The following is a 15,304-nucleotide window of genomic DNA, read 5'->3' as shown; positions in this document are numbered from 1 at the left end:
CGGAGTGTGCTCAAGGCAGGGTGGCCATTTGGACCCAAGTCTTGGTACAGAAATATCTTTTGGAGCCAGTGACCACCCGATCTCTGTGGTGTTGTACCTCATCTGGGCCATGAGATGGACAGGGTCTGTGAAGGCCCCTTTGTAAATGGCCGAGATACATAGAAGGTTAATTATTGCTAACCAGGCTCAGGGCCCAGTGCTCCTTCAATCCACTCAGGGACTGATAACCCCGTGGCCATGTCACTTTGAGGATGGGAACTTGTCAATCAAGAGTTACCACTTAGCCCGGCCGGCGTGGCTCAGTGTTTGAGCGTAGACCAGGAAGTCACTGTTCGATTCCCAGTCAGGGCACAGGCCCGGGTTGCAGGCTCAATCCCCTGTGGGGAGCGTGCAGGAGGCAGCTGATCAATGATTCTCATCATTCGTGTTTCTATCTCTCTCTCCCTCTCCCTTCCTCTCTGAAATCAATAAAAATATACATATATTTTAAAAAGTTGACCACTTAGGGGCGCCAGAGAGGCAGGCAGGGCCGATACTGCCGCTTCCCGAAAGCCCGGTTTCCACACAGCAGCCAGCGATCGGCACTGGAGCTTCCTATGCACCAGCCACTGCTCTTAGAGTGTCTGTCTGTAGTTGCTTGTTTGTAGTACCTCTGAAAGGTAGCATTGCAGCGCCTCTTTTGCAGATGAAGAAACTGACCAGACTCAAACCCGGGACCCTTTGGTTCGCAGGCCGATGCTCTATCCACTGAGCAAAACCGTCTAGGGCTGGCAGCTATTCTTAATATTGCTAATGGCCCTCCCAACTCTAACCTTCTGTGAATTTGCATTCACTTCCTGTGTCCCCTGGAAAACAGAAACCCCCTCCAAGGACCGTGTCTTAGGCCTTCTTATATCCCTGACCCTTCGCTCGCTGCTCTGAATACAGACTCTCAAGAGTGAGCCGCTGGTCCAGCAACCCTGCCAGCATGCCCTGAGGGCCTGTTCTAGGCTAGCCCGGTCCAGGTGCCCTGGGGTCCAGGGGACAGAACACCGCTCGCTTTCCTTGTCCAGCTCACAGTTGATAGACAGCCATTAAAGCAAGTGAGAGCCATAATGTGGAGACAGATCTGCAGGGCCACGCAGTCCCCACTGGCCCCAGCCCATGCCTCCTTCTGGAGAGGAGCCTGCAGTTGGTGAGTGGGAAGGGTGGGCCCTAAAGCAAACCTCCCCCCCCATCCCCTCCCCCCTCCCCGGTGCAAACGGCCAGGATGAGCCTGTGGCAGAGGCTGGGGCGGTGGTGAGGGTGTACTCCCTCTGCCCAATCCAGGAAATGCCCAGTTCCTGGTGGTGCCATCCTCGGTTCCTGTCAGGCTGCAGAGGGTCTGTGCTTCAGGTTGTAATTCAGGTTGATGTGGGAAGGATGATGGAGTGCCTCTCAGGACCGTTTCTGATGCTGATGCCAGACTGAGACTAGAAGCCTGGCCCAGGCCTGCTGGCTGGGGCCCCCCGCCTCAGCCGGGTTCCCGTGCCCTGCCAGCACCAAGACTTAGGGCTTCTCTGGGGGCATCACTAGGCAGAAAGGAGCTTAGCAAAGGCTAGCAGCTCTCTCAAAGCTGGGATTCCAGGAGGGGCCACTTCCCCTTTTTTTACCAAGAGGGTGACTAGCTGCTCAGCCCGGCCTTGGGGAGGATGGGGTCTGGGCTGAGGGCGACCGTTCACCTTGTTAGTAAGGCTGGGCCCTGGGCATCTGGAGCCCTGGGGGTTGCGCCTTAGTGGTGAGATGCAGAGTGTGGAGGAGGGGACAGGAGGAGCTAATGGGAAGCAGGTGGAAGGGGTGCCTGTGCCCCAGCCCGGGGACAGGCCTCTGGGATGGCCCAGTCAGTGGGAGAACCGTCAGCGCACAGATAATCCCAGGGAACAGGCTCCAAGATGCCCATTCATATTCATTATGTGTGAAGCGGGCGGTTGTAAAGTTCGCTTTCCCTTCATTTGGCTGTCACTGGACAGAAAAATATGAGCTGTGGGCAGATGCCCCTGGCTGGGAGCCAGGAGCTGGTCCCGGCCTCCCTGTGCCCTCCCCCGCTGGCCCCTCCTGGCCTCTGCCCGCCTCCCGCTCCCACTGCGATCGGGCTCGGCTGTACTTTCTTCTCTCTGTCTCCTTCCCACTCCTGCTTCCTCGGCTTCCCCAGGTCTCTTCCCTCTCCATCTTTTTCTAAGCTGTGCATGACCACTGCTCTCTCGCACCCAGCACAATGCCCGGCACAGAGTGGTTTGTAAAACAGACGACACTCTCCGACTTGGTGGGACGGAAAGTCCACAATTGTGCTGGCCTCTCCTTGTGGGAAGAAACTTCTGGTCTTGGCCCTGGACTGAGGAACGTGGGTCTGTGCCCGGCCGGCACCCAGCGGGTGGAGGCAGCTGGGCGCCTCCCCCTTCCACTCGGATTCTTCCCTTCCTCAGGGACCAGGACTCACCTGAGGAGGGAAGCCGCTGGAAGCCAGGCCCTGAGCAAAGGGAAGGGAAGGGAAGAGAAGGACACGGGTTTCCTCGGGGACATGCGTCTAGTCCCAGGGACTCGCTCCCCTTTGGGACTAAGCCCAGCGCGGGAGTCTGTGCCTGGCTCTCTGCGCCTGGATGGAAGAGGAGGCACCGGGGTGGCGGGGCTGCTGGCTGAGCTGAGCTCGGAGCAGTGTGGTGGGATCTACCGAGGGTGGGAGGGCCAGCCCTGCTTTTTCCTGCCTTCCGGGCTGTGCAGATAAGGCAGAGTGGGGATGAAGGATAGAATGGGTAATACTCTGAAACCACAAGAAAGGGTCCTGGCTTTCGTCTCTGCCCACAGCCCAGACACAATCCCGGGGCGTCTGGGGGAAGGAGCCGCCCCACCCCCAGGGCTCTGGGGTCCGCCCAGGGGAGCTCACAGCCCTCAGTGGGCTTGCTGGTCTTCCATTCACTCCCCTTCCCACCACCAGTGTGCCCTCTTAATGAGACCTGGCACCTTGCACACAGACCCTGGGCAGGCGACAGGGCCGGCATGGCAGGCACCAGCCTTGAGGGCCTGGCCCAGCCTGGGCCCTGAGCAGACCAGTCCTAGGGCTACCCAGTGCCCACCCCTGAAATACGCAATCACCGGGTCCAAAACACTGCTCCTTTATTATTATGCCGGGCAGCACCTGTTTTTACAAACGCATCTTTATAAAAGTGGGGGCATCTTTCTTACCAATGCCCAACGAGTAAACCAAGGGAGCTAGGTAGGGTCTCCATGGCCTAGCTCTGGCCTGACCCCATGGAGGAGAATCCAAGCATTTGGTGGTTTCTGATAGGACGTCTGCCCCTTGGAGGGGAGGACTCCACCGCATGTTGGGGAGGGGCGCAGGGGAGGAGGGAGGGGCTGCTGGAGCAGGGGAGACCTGAGCACCAGCTCCATTCGGCTTCCAGGCCCCCGTCAATGCCAGATGCTGGGTGCACGCCCCCTGGTGGTGGGAGGGGGAGTGAGGCCCCAGGTGGTCTTAGGAGATGCCAGCCACATGTGGCTCTTTGGCCCCTTGTGTGTGACTCTTCCTAAGCCTTAGGCATACCCTAATTAAGTTAATAACAATGTACCTACCTCTATAGTTTAAGTTTAAAAAATTTGGCTCTCAAAAGAAATTTCAAACGTTGTACTGTTGATATTTGGCTCTGTTGACTAATGAGTTTGCCGACCACTGCCCTAAATCACCAGATCCCCTGCTTCAACCCTGTCCTGCTCCCATTTTCCTGCCTTCCCCAGATGAAGAGCCAATGAAGCCAGTTCGCTCGGAGGGGCAAGAGTGAACCTTGGACGGAGTCTGAAGGAGGCAGGACGGAGTCTCTCCAGCCCAGCGTGTGGGTGAGGGGACCCAGTGCGTGGTAGGAAGAGTCCACCGGCTTCGATGCCCTCTCTCCGGGGCAGCCCACCTTATTATATGAGAAAAGACTCGGCGAGAGGCTGAGGACTCCAGCTGCTCTGCCCGCCCTGGGGACCATCTGGAGCTCAGAGGCAAAGGTGTGTCTCTCTGGCATGGAGGCCAGGGTGGGGTGGAAGCAGCCGGGCACAGGGAAGGGGTGGCAGCTTGGTCTGCGTGTCCACACGTCTGATCACGTGGTCCAGTTCAGCAGGCTGGGCGGCTCCTTCGGCTTCACCCTGAGCGAGACGAGGCTTGGAGACTTATAGTCGACATCCGGGGCGGCCTCAAAGCTGTGGTCCCCCAGGGCCGGGGAGAAGCTGTGGAGGGAGTAGAGGCCAGGGTGCGCCCCGGGGGAGGCCGGCACCCCCATGAAGCCAGCCATGTTCCCATGCGAGTGGGAGTACGGAGACATGCACGGGGAGGGGATGCCCTCTGGAGACACAAGGCAGGGCCCGGCGGGGCTCCCAGACGCGGGGCTGGGCCACAGGGAGTTCTGCAGCTGCAAAGAGAAAGCAGGCCCGTGAGTCCGGAGCCCCGGGACTGGCCCCTAACTAGGGCTCTCTCTTTGCCTTTAGGGCTCCGGACACTTCCCAAGAAGCCTCCACTTGGCACAGGTCTAGAATCTGCCACCTTCCTCCCCCTACACTCGCAGAGGCATCTCAGGCCCTGGCACTGCTTCTCAAATGAGTTTTCCTCAGAGTCCTCTGTGCCAGCTGCTCTGTGCTGTCAGGGTGACGAGGGCCCCGCTGGCCAGCGGAAGACATGGTTTGCCCAAGTCACACAGGCCCCGAGGCCACTCCAGGTCTCCCCAGGGCTAGAGCTCACACTCTCACTGGCTACCCCACGGGACACGGTCACGTCCGACTCGGCAGGAGTGGGAGGGGGGGTGGGGGGGTGTCTCACCTGGGGGTGACTGTCCGTTCGGGGCAGCACAGAGATGTCATAGGCAGACGAGAAGGGGTTCCGCCCCTCCTGGATCTTCCCATAACGCTCCCGCTTCCGCCACTTGGCTCTGCGGTTCTGGAACCAGACCTGGGGGCAGAGGGGAGAGGCCGAGGGGGTGGTAAGGCGGCCCCGAGGAGTGGAAGGGGCTGGGGGAGCTGATGGCTGTGTCCCACAGGGTGGCAGCTGGCTATCATCTGTGTGTTGGCCTCTGGACTAGACATTGGCAATGTCAAAACTGAGCCAAACCAAAGCCATCCCCCCGCTTTCTAGGGATCTAGCTGGGGCTGCAAACAGAAGCGGCTGTGTGTGTGTGTGTGTGTGTGTGTGTGTGTGCGTGCGCGCGCGCACATGCGTGTATGAGTGTGTAAGTGACCTCACCCAAGCCCCTCATGCTCACCCCCGTCATCCTACCCATGCAGGCAGGTCAGGCCCTGAGTTAAGAAGCCGGGCACATCCCACCCCCAACCTGGGGTTGCAGAGACCCCACAGCAGGCCTGGGCAAGTTCAGGGAGGGCCGCCCACCTGCCAGCTCCCAGCCTTCCTCTCTCCTGTCAGAGGAGTACCCTACTCGAGGGCCTCAGTCATTAGGAAGCCGCTGGACTAAGTCTGGGGCCTTGTGGCTGCGCCCGTACCCCTCCAGGTTGAGAAGGCCGAGGAGAGGAAGGGTCCATGTCCCAGAGCAGCTCCGTAGAGGTAGCTGGTCAGAGCCCAGCCCGGAGGCTGGCTGAGGCCTCGGAGGGAGACCTGCTGCTCTGACTTCATGCTTATGTAATCAGGGCTGTCGTGGCTGCTGGCCACCTCCCTCTGATGGCCCCAGGCCCTGGGGTGTGCGGTGGACAGTTCCAGAAATCTGCTGTGGGAGGAAGGAGGACCCGGCACAGAAGGGGGGACAGCCCAAGCCCCTCTGGTCCTGTGTGGGATCCAGCCGGAGGGCCTTCTCTATTGGGCGGCACTGGCCTGACGGCCCCCATATCCTGCCAGAGCTGCCCTGCGCCAGTGATTTCACAGGTTCTAGAGAGGCCCCGCAGGGGTGACAGCGTGAGCTGTGCCCCTACAAAGTCTCCCGTTTAGAAATCTCCTCTGTGCTTTTCCCCAGAAGCCCACCCCAGCCCTCTCCCAGGGCCTCCTGCTCGGCAGGGCAGGGACCTGCTGTGTCAGGCCAATTCCAGCAAGGCCACAGCGGCCACCTCCTCCTGGGCCTGATTCTCACGGAGCCTCCCATCCCATCACCAACCCTGCCTGCCACCTTCAAGATCGTTCCCACGTCCAAAATGCCTTAGGCACCGACTTCCTGTCTCCCTCTCCCTTGTTCCTAGGCCCCCAACCCCACCCGCATCCCCACAGGCTGGGCTCCACACTTGTGAAGCCAGCCACGGCCCCTCCAGAAGTCTGGAGCCTGACCCTTTCTGGGAGGTTTGCTGGGTGGGGCGGGGCTCCTGGCCAGGGTCTGAGTGTTGGTAGGACTGAAAGTCACTGGCTCAGGATGGCTTTGAGTGTCACTGAGCCCCAGACGACCTCCCCCCACCCCCAGACCCTCCCTTCCCACAGCCACCTCGGAAGCAGTGCTGATACGTGCTCAGCATCTCACTGCTTCCACAGGCTGCCCTTTGGGGCTCCCTGAACTGGGAGACCGGAACCCAGACATTCAATGGCATGTCCCCAATCACCCGGTCAGCTAGTGCGCGCAGAGGGGACTGCCACGCAGAGGCCACCACCCCCATACCCAGGCCTAAGCCTCAACTTGGGCTGCCAGCCTGTGGCCCCAGCAGAGCTGGGCATGGAGGGCGAGCCCAGGAGGGCAGGCACCTGGGACAGGCAGTTCTGGGGGTGCTGGTGCCCACCTCTCCCAGCCCTCCCACGGCCTGGCCCGCTGTCGGGTGCCCTCACCTGAACCCGGGCCTCGGTGAGGTCGGTGCGCAGAGCCAGCTGCTCCCGGGCGTACACGTCGGGGTAGTGGGTTTTCTGAAAGACCTTCTCCAGCTCCTCCAGCTGGAACGTGCTGAAGGTCGTGCGGTTGCGGCGCTTCTTGCTCTTGTTTTTGGCCAACTCCATGGAGTCAGGGAGTCCCGGGGACAGGGGGACGCGCAGGCTGGCCAGGCAAGGGCCCGGGGAGCCTTGCAGGGTGGAGGGCGCGTCTCTGGGGCCCCCTGGGCAGTCCAAGGGCAGCTGGGGGAAGTTGGCTGCCTTGGAGGCCTTCTCCTCGGCTGCAATGGAAACACAGAAAGGATGGAAACCGAACCAGGGGGTTTTATGGGTGGAATGGAGGGAGGGGAAGACTGTTGACGCTTCAGTCCCCGCCTCCCCCTTCCTTTTTCTTCCCTTCCTCAGGCAGCCACCCTCCATGGGAGCCTGGCATGAGGAGGAGTCCTGCTGAGCCTCCCCGGGCTGTCTGTGGTCTGGGCGGATCTGCTGGTGCCAGAGGAGGTCCATTTCGGGGAAGCGCTCTGGGGTGGCGCATCCCACAGGGTGGGGAGGTGCCAGGATTGGCGCCATGGCAGGGCCTGGCACAAGGGTGGGATGAGGGGGTGAGGATGGGAGGGTGGACATCTATCTCCCTGCCCCTGCCAGAAAGTGCCTCCTGGTCCCTTGTTCCCATGTCCTTGGTTGCCATGTCCTCATGCCCATGACAGGGATGCTGATAACCTTTGCTGGTCTGGACCCCAAGTCTCAGGGCTAAGTCAAATCCCCTAGCCCTGGGGTATGAAGGACAAGAGGGGGCAAAGAAGCTTCCAGAGGCGTTATCTCATTCCTGCCCACATTGTACTGTTTGGGCAAGAACATAAGCCCCAGCAATAGAGGCAGGAGGTAGGCTGTACGCAGAGAAAGGGAGTTGGGCAACCATTGTCGAAACAGGGCACAGCCCCCAACCCCATGTTCCCATCATAGCCTGCCCCCTCCCTCCTCAAGAGCCTGACAAGCAGGGGGACCTGAGTGGCGACTGGGACGGTCCCCAGCAGCCCTACCCCAGGGCGCTCCCGCTCCCCCTGGAAGCTTGGCGAGTCCTGCCAGGACCAGGGCACAGTGAGAAACAGGTCACCCCACTGCCTGCTCTCTCCCTCTGGAGAGGCCCCCAGCAGCGTCACCATGAGACCTCCACGAAACAGTCTGCTGGGATGCAGGAGCGACGCCACAAAGATGCCCCACTGACTCACAGGGCCCTCCCCGGGCCCTGGTCCCTGTCCCCAGCAGGGCCTGGCCCTGGAGGCCCAGCGAGCTGGCACCAAGAGGCAGTTTCTTCCCCAGGATTTGTGTCAGGATCACAGCTGTCATTGAGGGGGTTAGGGGGAGGATGGGACTGGGGAGATGGCTTCTGGGGTTCCGGGTCTGATGAATCCCTATGTGCGTGTAGAGGACACGTTGTGCAAGGTGCCCCTCAGCTGGAAGGTGGTCAGGGACTTTCCAGGACCCCTAGGAGCTGAAATAAGCTCCGAGTTGTGTGTCCTGGAGGCCTGGGGGAGTCGGGTAGGGCCTGCCCGCGGGCTGTGCACAGGTGTCCCTCACGGAGCCTCGCAGACAGCAGAGGAGGAAGTGCTCCCGCTCTGGCTTCCATTCTGGGCCACGTTTTGTTGTCTTTCTAGACCAGGGGTGGGCAAACTTTTTGACTCGAGGGCCACAGTGGGTTCCTAAACTGGACCGGAGGGCCGGAACAAAAGCATGGATGGAGTGTTTGTGTGAACTAATATAAATTCAAAGTAAACATCATTACATAAAAGGGTACGGTCTTTTTTTTTTTTTAGTTTTATTCATTTCAAACGGGCCGAATCCGGCCCACGGGCCGTAGTTTGCCCACGGCTGTTCTAGGGGCAAGTCCACTCGGTAGGAGCTTAGGAAGAAGGGCTTATGGAAGTTCAACCGAATAATTGGAAATGGTCAGGAAGACCCGGAGACTGACAAGGTCTGACACATCGCAGGCCGGAGTCTCAGGTTCAGAGGGAGGTCCTGCTGGACTGGGCGTACAGGGTGAGTGTGGCTCAGGGATAGGGGCCAGGGGAGTGCGGACATCACTGCAGAGGGCAGTGACCTAACTCCAAAGCTCTGGGGCTTGCTCTTCTGCCTCTTGGGCCCTCATATCTGTTCCAAGGGGATCTTCCCAGAGGAAGCCACCCGATCTGGGGCTGCAGGACTTGCCTCCCTGAGTCAGCCGCCCAGGATCAGGGAGGAATGTGCAGCAGGACTTCTCAGGATGGCTCCCCCCAAAAGCACAGCCTGCCCACCTGGGGTGGCCTCCCACGCCTGCCCAGTCTCCAACCCTGTCAGGGGACCAGAGCTTCTCCCTCCTGCCATTGCCCGGAACCCTCCCCATCTGCCTGAGGACTCGGGGAGGGCGTGGTCCCCCTCTCTGGAGGATAGGGCAGCCTCCTGAGGATGGAAACCCAGAGAAGAGGTGGAGGTGGGCGGAGAGCCGCTGGGCAGGACAGCAGTTTGAATTTTAGCGTCTAAGGCCCAGCGCCTATAGGCTGTGTGGGAGTCACTTGCACCTGGTGGGGACACTGGGTGTTAAAGGGGGAGCGCCCGTGTTGGACACTGGGAGCCCCGGGCTCAACGCTTGCGTGTCTAGGGCCTGCCTAACCGCAGCACCACAGCAGCCAGGGGTTGGGGGTGGAGGCGAAAGGCAGGTGCCAGGACAAGGACCTCTGAGGGGCCATGGAGTTCCGTCCCTGACTCACTCTCACGCTCCCAGCACTCCCACTGCACGGGGCTGCCAACGCCCTACTAGCTGCAGCCTCGGAGCCGCGCAGCACGGGAGCCCTACTGCCCCCACGATGGCTTCCACTGAGGCCCCAGAACCAGCTACCCGGCTTTGAACTTGCTCCGCAGCTTGCTCCGCGCTCGCGCCATTTCCCAAGCGACCCTCAGTGCTAGCGGAGGCGAGGGCTACTGCAACTCTGGCTGAAGACCTGAGGCCCGTGTGGACATAAACGTCGCGTGTGGGACCCCGTGCTCTCCCTAGTTTCCCAGCCAATAACCTGGAACTCCCCTCGAGGCATGGTCCGCTGGAGAGTGCGGCTCCTATAGGTACCCAGCTCAGGGCCTCCGCCCCAGCAGGCGAGGTCCGAGGTCAGGAAGCCAAGCAAAGGGACAGACGGCGCGGCCCCGGGCAGAGCAGGAAGGACCCGGAGGGCAGCTCTCCGACGCTCTGAGCAGCCATACACAGAGGGCATGAGGTAGACCGCAACTCCTGGACGCGGCGGGGTCCGGGGCAGGGCCGGGCGCTCTCCCCCAAGAGCCGTAGAGGAGCGCGGCGCGCCAGGCTCTGGGGAGCGCAACGGCCCGGCTGCGGCCAATATCGCGCCGCAGATGGGGAGCAGCTGCGCGCTCACTGGTCTGAACTGGAAACATCCGTGCCCGCTACTTTAAACGCCGGGAAATAAGGCGGCGTCCCCCCTTGCCCGCAACGTCCCACCTGAAGACCGCGCGCCTCGCACTCCGGGGCCTTCCCTCCCGGCAGCCCGGCTCCGCCGCGGGTCGCAGGCCGCGCGCCCGCCGCCCAGTTCCAGCCGCAGCGCCGGGCGCGCCAGGGCTCTTCCCAGGCTCTGCTCGCACCGCGGCGCCTCCTTTTCGTTCGGCCTGTCCTCCGCTCGGCTTGAGTCGTTCCTTTCCTTCTCCCACTCGTCCTTTTGGCTGTTTTTTGCTCTCTTGGGATGTCCCCTTTTCTTTCGGTTTTTTTTTCTGCTCCTACTCTCTTCGTTTTTTCTCTCCTCCATTTACCCGCTTCGTTCGATCTCCGCTGGTTTCTTTCCTCGTTCGCTCTTCCTCTGTTCCTTGCCGTCCTGCCAGCTCGCCAGCGCCTCTACTTTTCGTTATCACCCCTCTCCCCCGATGCTTTGTTCAATTTCCTTTTCTCTCTTTTGGGTTGTTTACACGCTTCGGTTTACTTTCCGCGCCTTTCGTTGCCGACCCCCTCGCCGTCGCCGCTTCCTCCCTCCGCTCCTTCTGCTCCAGCGCCGCCGGGCGGGCCCTGGCGCCCGCGGTCCGTGCGGGATCCGGCGCGCCCAGCAGGGACCCGGGCCCGCGGTGGGTCCTGCCCGACGCCGCGCGCCCCGCTCGGCTGGGTACCTGTCCCCGGCGGTGCTGCGGGCGCAGCGCGACCGCCGCCTCTGGCTGGGATCAGAGGAGCCGGGCCAACTGCTTCTCATTAAGTCCCGACTGTGGTTTTTATCAGGAGAGCCTCTTTCAAAGGGCACAGACACGGAGCTCCGCGGCCTCGCTCATTTCCTCCGCTGACCCCCACACACCTCCCGCCTCCTCTGCTCACTCCCACCGCCAGCGGGGCGAAGGCCGGAGCTGCCCGTCCACTCGGCGGAGGCCCGCGAGGCGCCAGCGGGGCGGCGGCGGGTTGGGCCGATCTCGGGGGCTCCAGCTCTGGGCCTGAGCTGCGGGATGTGGCGGCGCAGATGGGGCGGCGCGGGCGCCCAGATTCCTACAGGTCCGCCCCCCGGGCAGTGGGCGCTGGCGGGACTGCGGGCCGGCCTGCCCGGCCGGGACATTCAGGCTCCATCGCGGGAGGTGGCGCGGTCCAACCGGCCTTCGCGCCCAGAACGCCCAGGCGCCGGGATTAGGCCGCCCGGGCTGCTCCAGAGGGCCCGGCGGCGGCGATCGGTGCGGGGAAGCCCAGACCGCGAGAGGGGGGCCATCGCCGGTTATAACGACGGGAGGCCAGGTTAGTCTGAGAAATTAGAGCAGTTATTCCGTAGAGAGCTTGGCCCCGGCACCGGGGACCGGCCGCCGTCACCGTGAGCGCCCTCCCCGCGGAAGCTGGGCCTGGGAGGAGAGGCCGGCGGCGGCCAGGCCACAGCCCTCGGCAGGCCCGGCTTGGCCATCCTGGGTCGGGGCCCAGCCTCGGCGGCAACAGGAGCTACACGCAAAAAAGCCGCGCTCCTCTCCCCGCATCGGGCCCGGGCTCAGTGTGGCACCGGGGCCCTGGCCGGTCGGGGCTTCTGGGTGGGTGACAGCACCAGCCCCGCTCCGCCAAGCATGACTCTCCTTCCCGGCTCTGGCCGCCTTCGGGTCCGACTGGGCCCCGAGCCTTCGCCGCTCCACCCTTTCTCGACCTCCGCCTCCCATTCCCGCCGCCGAGGGCACACGTGGCTCTGCCTCCCGCACCGCTGGCTTTTGCCCGGCCCGGACCAGCGAGGGAGCCGTGTGCGTGCGGGAGGGTCACGAAGTTGAGAAATCAGCGAGCGGTAGGGGAAGCGGGAGGCCGGGCGGCCGGGAGGGAAGGGGAGCAGGTCGACTGCGCGCTCCACCCGCGTTACCTTCCGCCGGGCCCTCGTAGAAGCGGCCGTTGAGCGCCGGGCCGGGCCCGAGGTCCTGCAGGTACTTGGCGGGCGGCTTGGCCGGCTCCGGGAGGTAGGGCTCCAGAGGCCCGCAGGCCGGAAAGCGGGTCAGTCGTGGGCCTCGGGGCGGCGCGGGGTGCAGGTGAGACGCGGCGGCGGAGGTCCCCTGGCCGCCCGGAGGCTCGTCCCCAGCGGCCGCGTAGGGGTCGGGCCCGGGCCCCACGCCGAAAGGCGCGCAGCGCTCGGGGTCCATGCCGGCTCGGGGCGCACAGGCCGCCGGGGCTCCGGGGTTCGCGCAGCCGGCGCGGCTTGTGAGCGCCCGCCAAGGGGGAGGGACCTGGGCGAGGGGGCGCGGAGCCCCCGGGAGCGGCGTGCACCGCGGGGGTGGTGGGGGGAGGACTGGAGGGGGCAGCGCCTGGGCTGGAACCTCCACGTCACGTGCGGCCCCGCGCGGGTTAACCCCTCGGAGGCCGGGAGCCCCCAGATTCACCCCAACCCGAGTATCCGAGGCGGTTGGAGGACCAGGGAAGGCCCTTTTGTCTGCCCATCTGGGTGAGGCCCTTGTTCAGAGCAGTAACCTTGGTGCTGATATCCGGTCTAGAGGGGGTGACGCCGTTTGGGATAGAGTCCTCCCTCCATCTTCCCCAAAATGAACTTGTAGTCCGGCAGCCCGGGATGAGAACCACGGCAGGTAAGGGCTGGGACCCGGGAAAATGTTGCTTCCAGTAAAATCACCTCCCTTAGAGATTTCCTTTCTCACAGGAATAGGAGTCACCGGGGTGTTGTTTGAAACAGCTCTGATCGGGGCTGGGGGCTGGGCGCTATGCTGGCTGTGGGACCTTGAACCAGCCGGCTGCTGCCCTCATCTAACTGGTCAACCGAGTCAATCCTCAGTCTTTGTATATTCCTGGTGGGCCTGAAACAGGGGCAGGGCTGGCGCAGACAGGGAGACTCGCAGGGGCAGCTAGAGACTGCCTTTGGAGCAGGTGGTGGGGTACTTGGCGGGTTGGGCATGGAGTGACTGCCTTCAGCGGACAAATGACCTGGAGGTGCCCAGGGACCCACTGTGGAGAGGCCCCCTGCAGCTCAGACACAAGGGCTCTGCTGCCCCTGGCCTGCCTTTTGCAGGGAGGGGCGGGGAGGATCACATCGGAGAGCTGGGGCTCTCCAGCCTCGCGGAAGGAGGACTAGCACAGTAGCTCAGAATTTCTGAAAAGAGAACCGACCCCGAGCTAAGAACCGGTCAGAAATACCAGAGGGTCCTGCTCACTTCTGTGGACTGAGGAGTCCCTACGTCTGGGTCGCACTGGGTTTTTATTTTTATTTTCAGTGCCTCAAGAGACCAGTGGGAAAGGTGGGGAGTCAAACATCATTTGTATTTCATTTGAATTCTCAGTTTTTAAAGGAATCCAAGAAGCCTGGTGTGAACACCTCCCTCTTCCGCTGGGGGCTGAGGGGGGGTTTCTTGGCTGTCCTCAGCCGGAGTTGGGCTATAAATCAAGGCCAAACAGGAACCAGAAGCCTTGCATCTCGAAAGTAGTCATTAAGCCATTATTAAACATCCCGTAACTTCTCTGAAGCCTTATTGGTTTAAACACCACATTGGAGGCATTATGGCCATTAGGGCCCCTAATCACAGCCTGCAGACAGACGGCAGCGATGGGAGCACCTGGGGCTGGGACTTCCAGCAGAGAGGGAGGCTCAGCTCCCCGTGACGTTCCTCTCTGGCCTGGCCACAGGAATCCGTTCTTTAGTCTGTATGGTCACTTTTGACGTTTTCCAATAGTTACTGGGTTGCAGGAGGATGTTAGTGTTGACAAGGGACACCTTCGTCTATTCAGCGAAGGCACCTAGCCGCTCACTGTGGAGGACACAAGTCTGACGCGGGAAAAGTGTCCCCACCAACAGCGTAAGCGAGGCAGCCTGGCTTAGATGCCAAGCGTTTTGCCTCCGGGGATAAAGTAGGCCTTCGTTTTTTCATCGTAAAAATGGGCCATGCCCATGGACGAGGGGCATTTGATAAGCACTTATGTTTCAATGGATGTGATGAACTGTGTTAATTTAAGAGACGGTTAATATCGTGACACTATGCAGAAGCCGCGGACTTCTGGGTTATATCACCGAAGTGAGGGAAGGCTCCTGCCCCCGGACTGAACAGGCCAGAGGCTGGGGCTGAGCAGACAGACTTGGGGACCGCCACCCCTTCCCAGACCCAGCAGTTCCCCCTGGCATTCTCCCACTCGAACAGGCCAACTTCCATGCCGAGATGGTGTTGCCAGCCGAACTGAGGCGGCAGGCGGCCCCAGATTCTCCCTCAGGTTGGATGGGTGGCTGGAGTTGCCCCCTGGGAGGGTTCTGTCCCAAGACCATGCAAATCAGGGCACCTAGAGGAGCCTGTGTGGTCCCCTTTTAAATCACTGGTGCAAACTCTTCTCTTGCGCCATACATGGTCTGGGATGCATTTGATGGGGCAGGTGCATCAAAAATGCCCCAAAAAAGGCCCCTCAGTGACTGAGTTTTCCTTCTTACGAGGGCTGAGAGGTCCGGAGGACCACAGACCTCACTGTGCAGATAACAGACGAGAAGACATCCCTTCCCGTGTGCCAGACACTACCTCTCGGGGCCTGTGTGCACTGACTCATTGAAGTCTCACAACCTCAGGAAGTAGGCACAGTTCTCCCCGTTTTACAAAGAGCCGGAGCCACAGAAGGGAGCCCGCTGCCCAGGGTGGACACAGCCAGTTAGGGGCAGGACCAGAATCTGCGTGCAGATCCAGGGTCTCCCAGGCCTCCTTCAGCTAACGCCAGGCAGCTCACATCACGCGAGGCACACCCTCCTCTTCCCAGAGGGAGGACAGTCAGGGCTTCTCTCTGAAAGGGGAGAAGTTAGGCCAGCCTGATGGGGGACAGGGCTGGTCCCGGATGGAGTCCCACGCTGCCTTCCTGGTCGCCAAGCGGCAGTTTCTGGAGACTCCCGCGGCACCCAGCTGCGGTGGCCCTGCAGTAGGTGGAGAGTGGTGTCTGCTAAGCCGAGACGAAATGAAACAGTGCGCCTAACACCTGAGAGGTTTTACGACCCATGGGCACAGCCAGATGTGAGGCAGAGTTTAAAGAGAATTTGTAAGTTCACCGTTCACACTGTTTAATAAGCAGTTGGGTTGCAATAGCGCTTGGCACTG

General features: G+C 61.7%; 1 protein-coding gene across 1 annotated transcript; it reads right to left on the bottom strand.

Moving 5' to 3' along the window:
• Positions 1-2,121: 2,121 nt before the first annotated feature.
• On the bottom strand, positions 2,122-12,613 carry ALX3 (ALX homeobox 3). Its single transcript, XM_059673723.1, has 4 exons — positions 12,106-12,613; positions 6,737-7,053; positions 4,808-4,936; positions 2,122-4,403 (listed from the first exon to the last, which is right to left on the bottom strand). Exons 1-4 carry the CDS (start codon positions 12,377-12,379, stop codon positions 4,095-4,097), a joined length of 1,029 nt encoding a protein of 342 aa, XP_059529706.1. The 5' UTR covers positions 12,380-12,613; the 3' UTR covers positions 2,122-4,094.
• Positions 12,614-15,304: the final 2,691 nt, after the last annotated feature.

This window comes from Myotis daubentonii, chromosome 18 (assembly GCF_963259705.1).
Source record: "Myotis daubentonii chromosome 18, mMyoDau2.1, whole genome shotgun sequence".
NCBI lineage: Eukaryota > Metazoa > Chordata > Mammalia > Chiroptera > Vespertilionidae > Myotis > Myotis daubentonii.
The sequence above is the reverse complement of the archived record's forward strand: the minus strand, read 5'-3'. Positions and strand labels throughout refer to the sequence as shown.

Bases quoted from the DNA above. Each gene is read 5' to 3' on its own strand.
- ALX3 (XM_059673723.1), bottom strand. From the start codon at position 12,379: ATGGACCCCGAGCGCTGCGCGCCTTTCGGCGTGGGGCCCGGGCCCGAC. The intron at 7,054-12,105 runs GTAACGCGGGTG...TTTCCATTGCAG, and splicing joins CTACGAGGGCCCGGCGGAAG to CCGAGGAGAAGGCCTCCAAG. The intron at 4,404-4,807 runs GTGAGACACCCC...TTCTCTTTGCAG, and splicing joins GAACGGACAGTCACCCCCAG to CTGCAGAACTCCCTGTGGCC.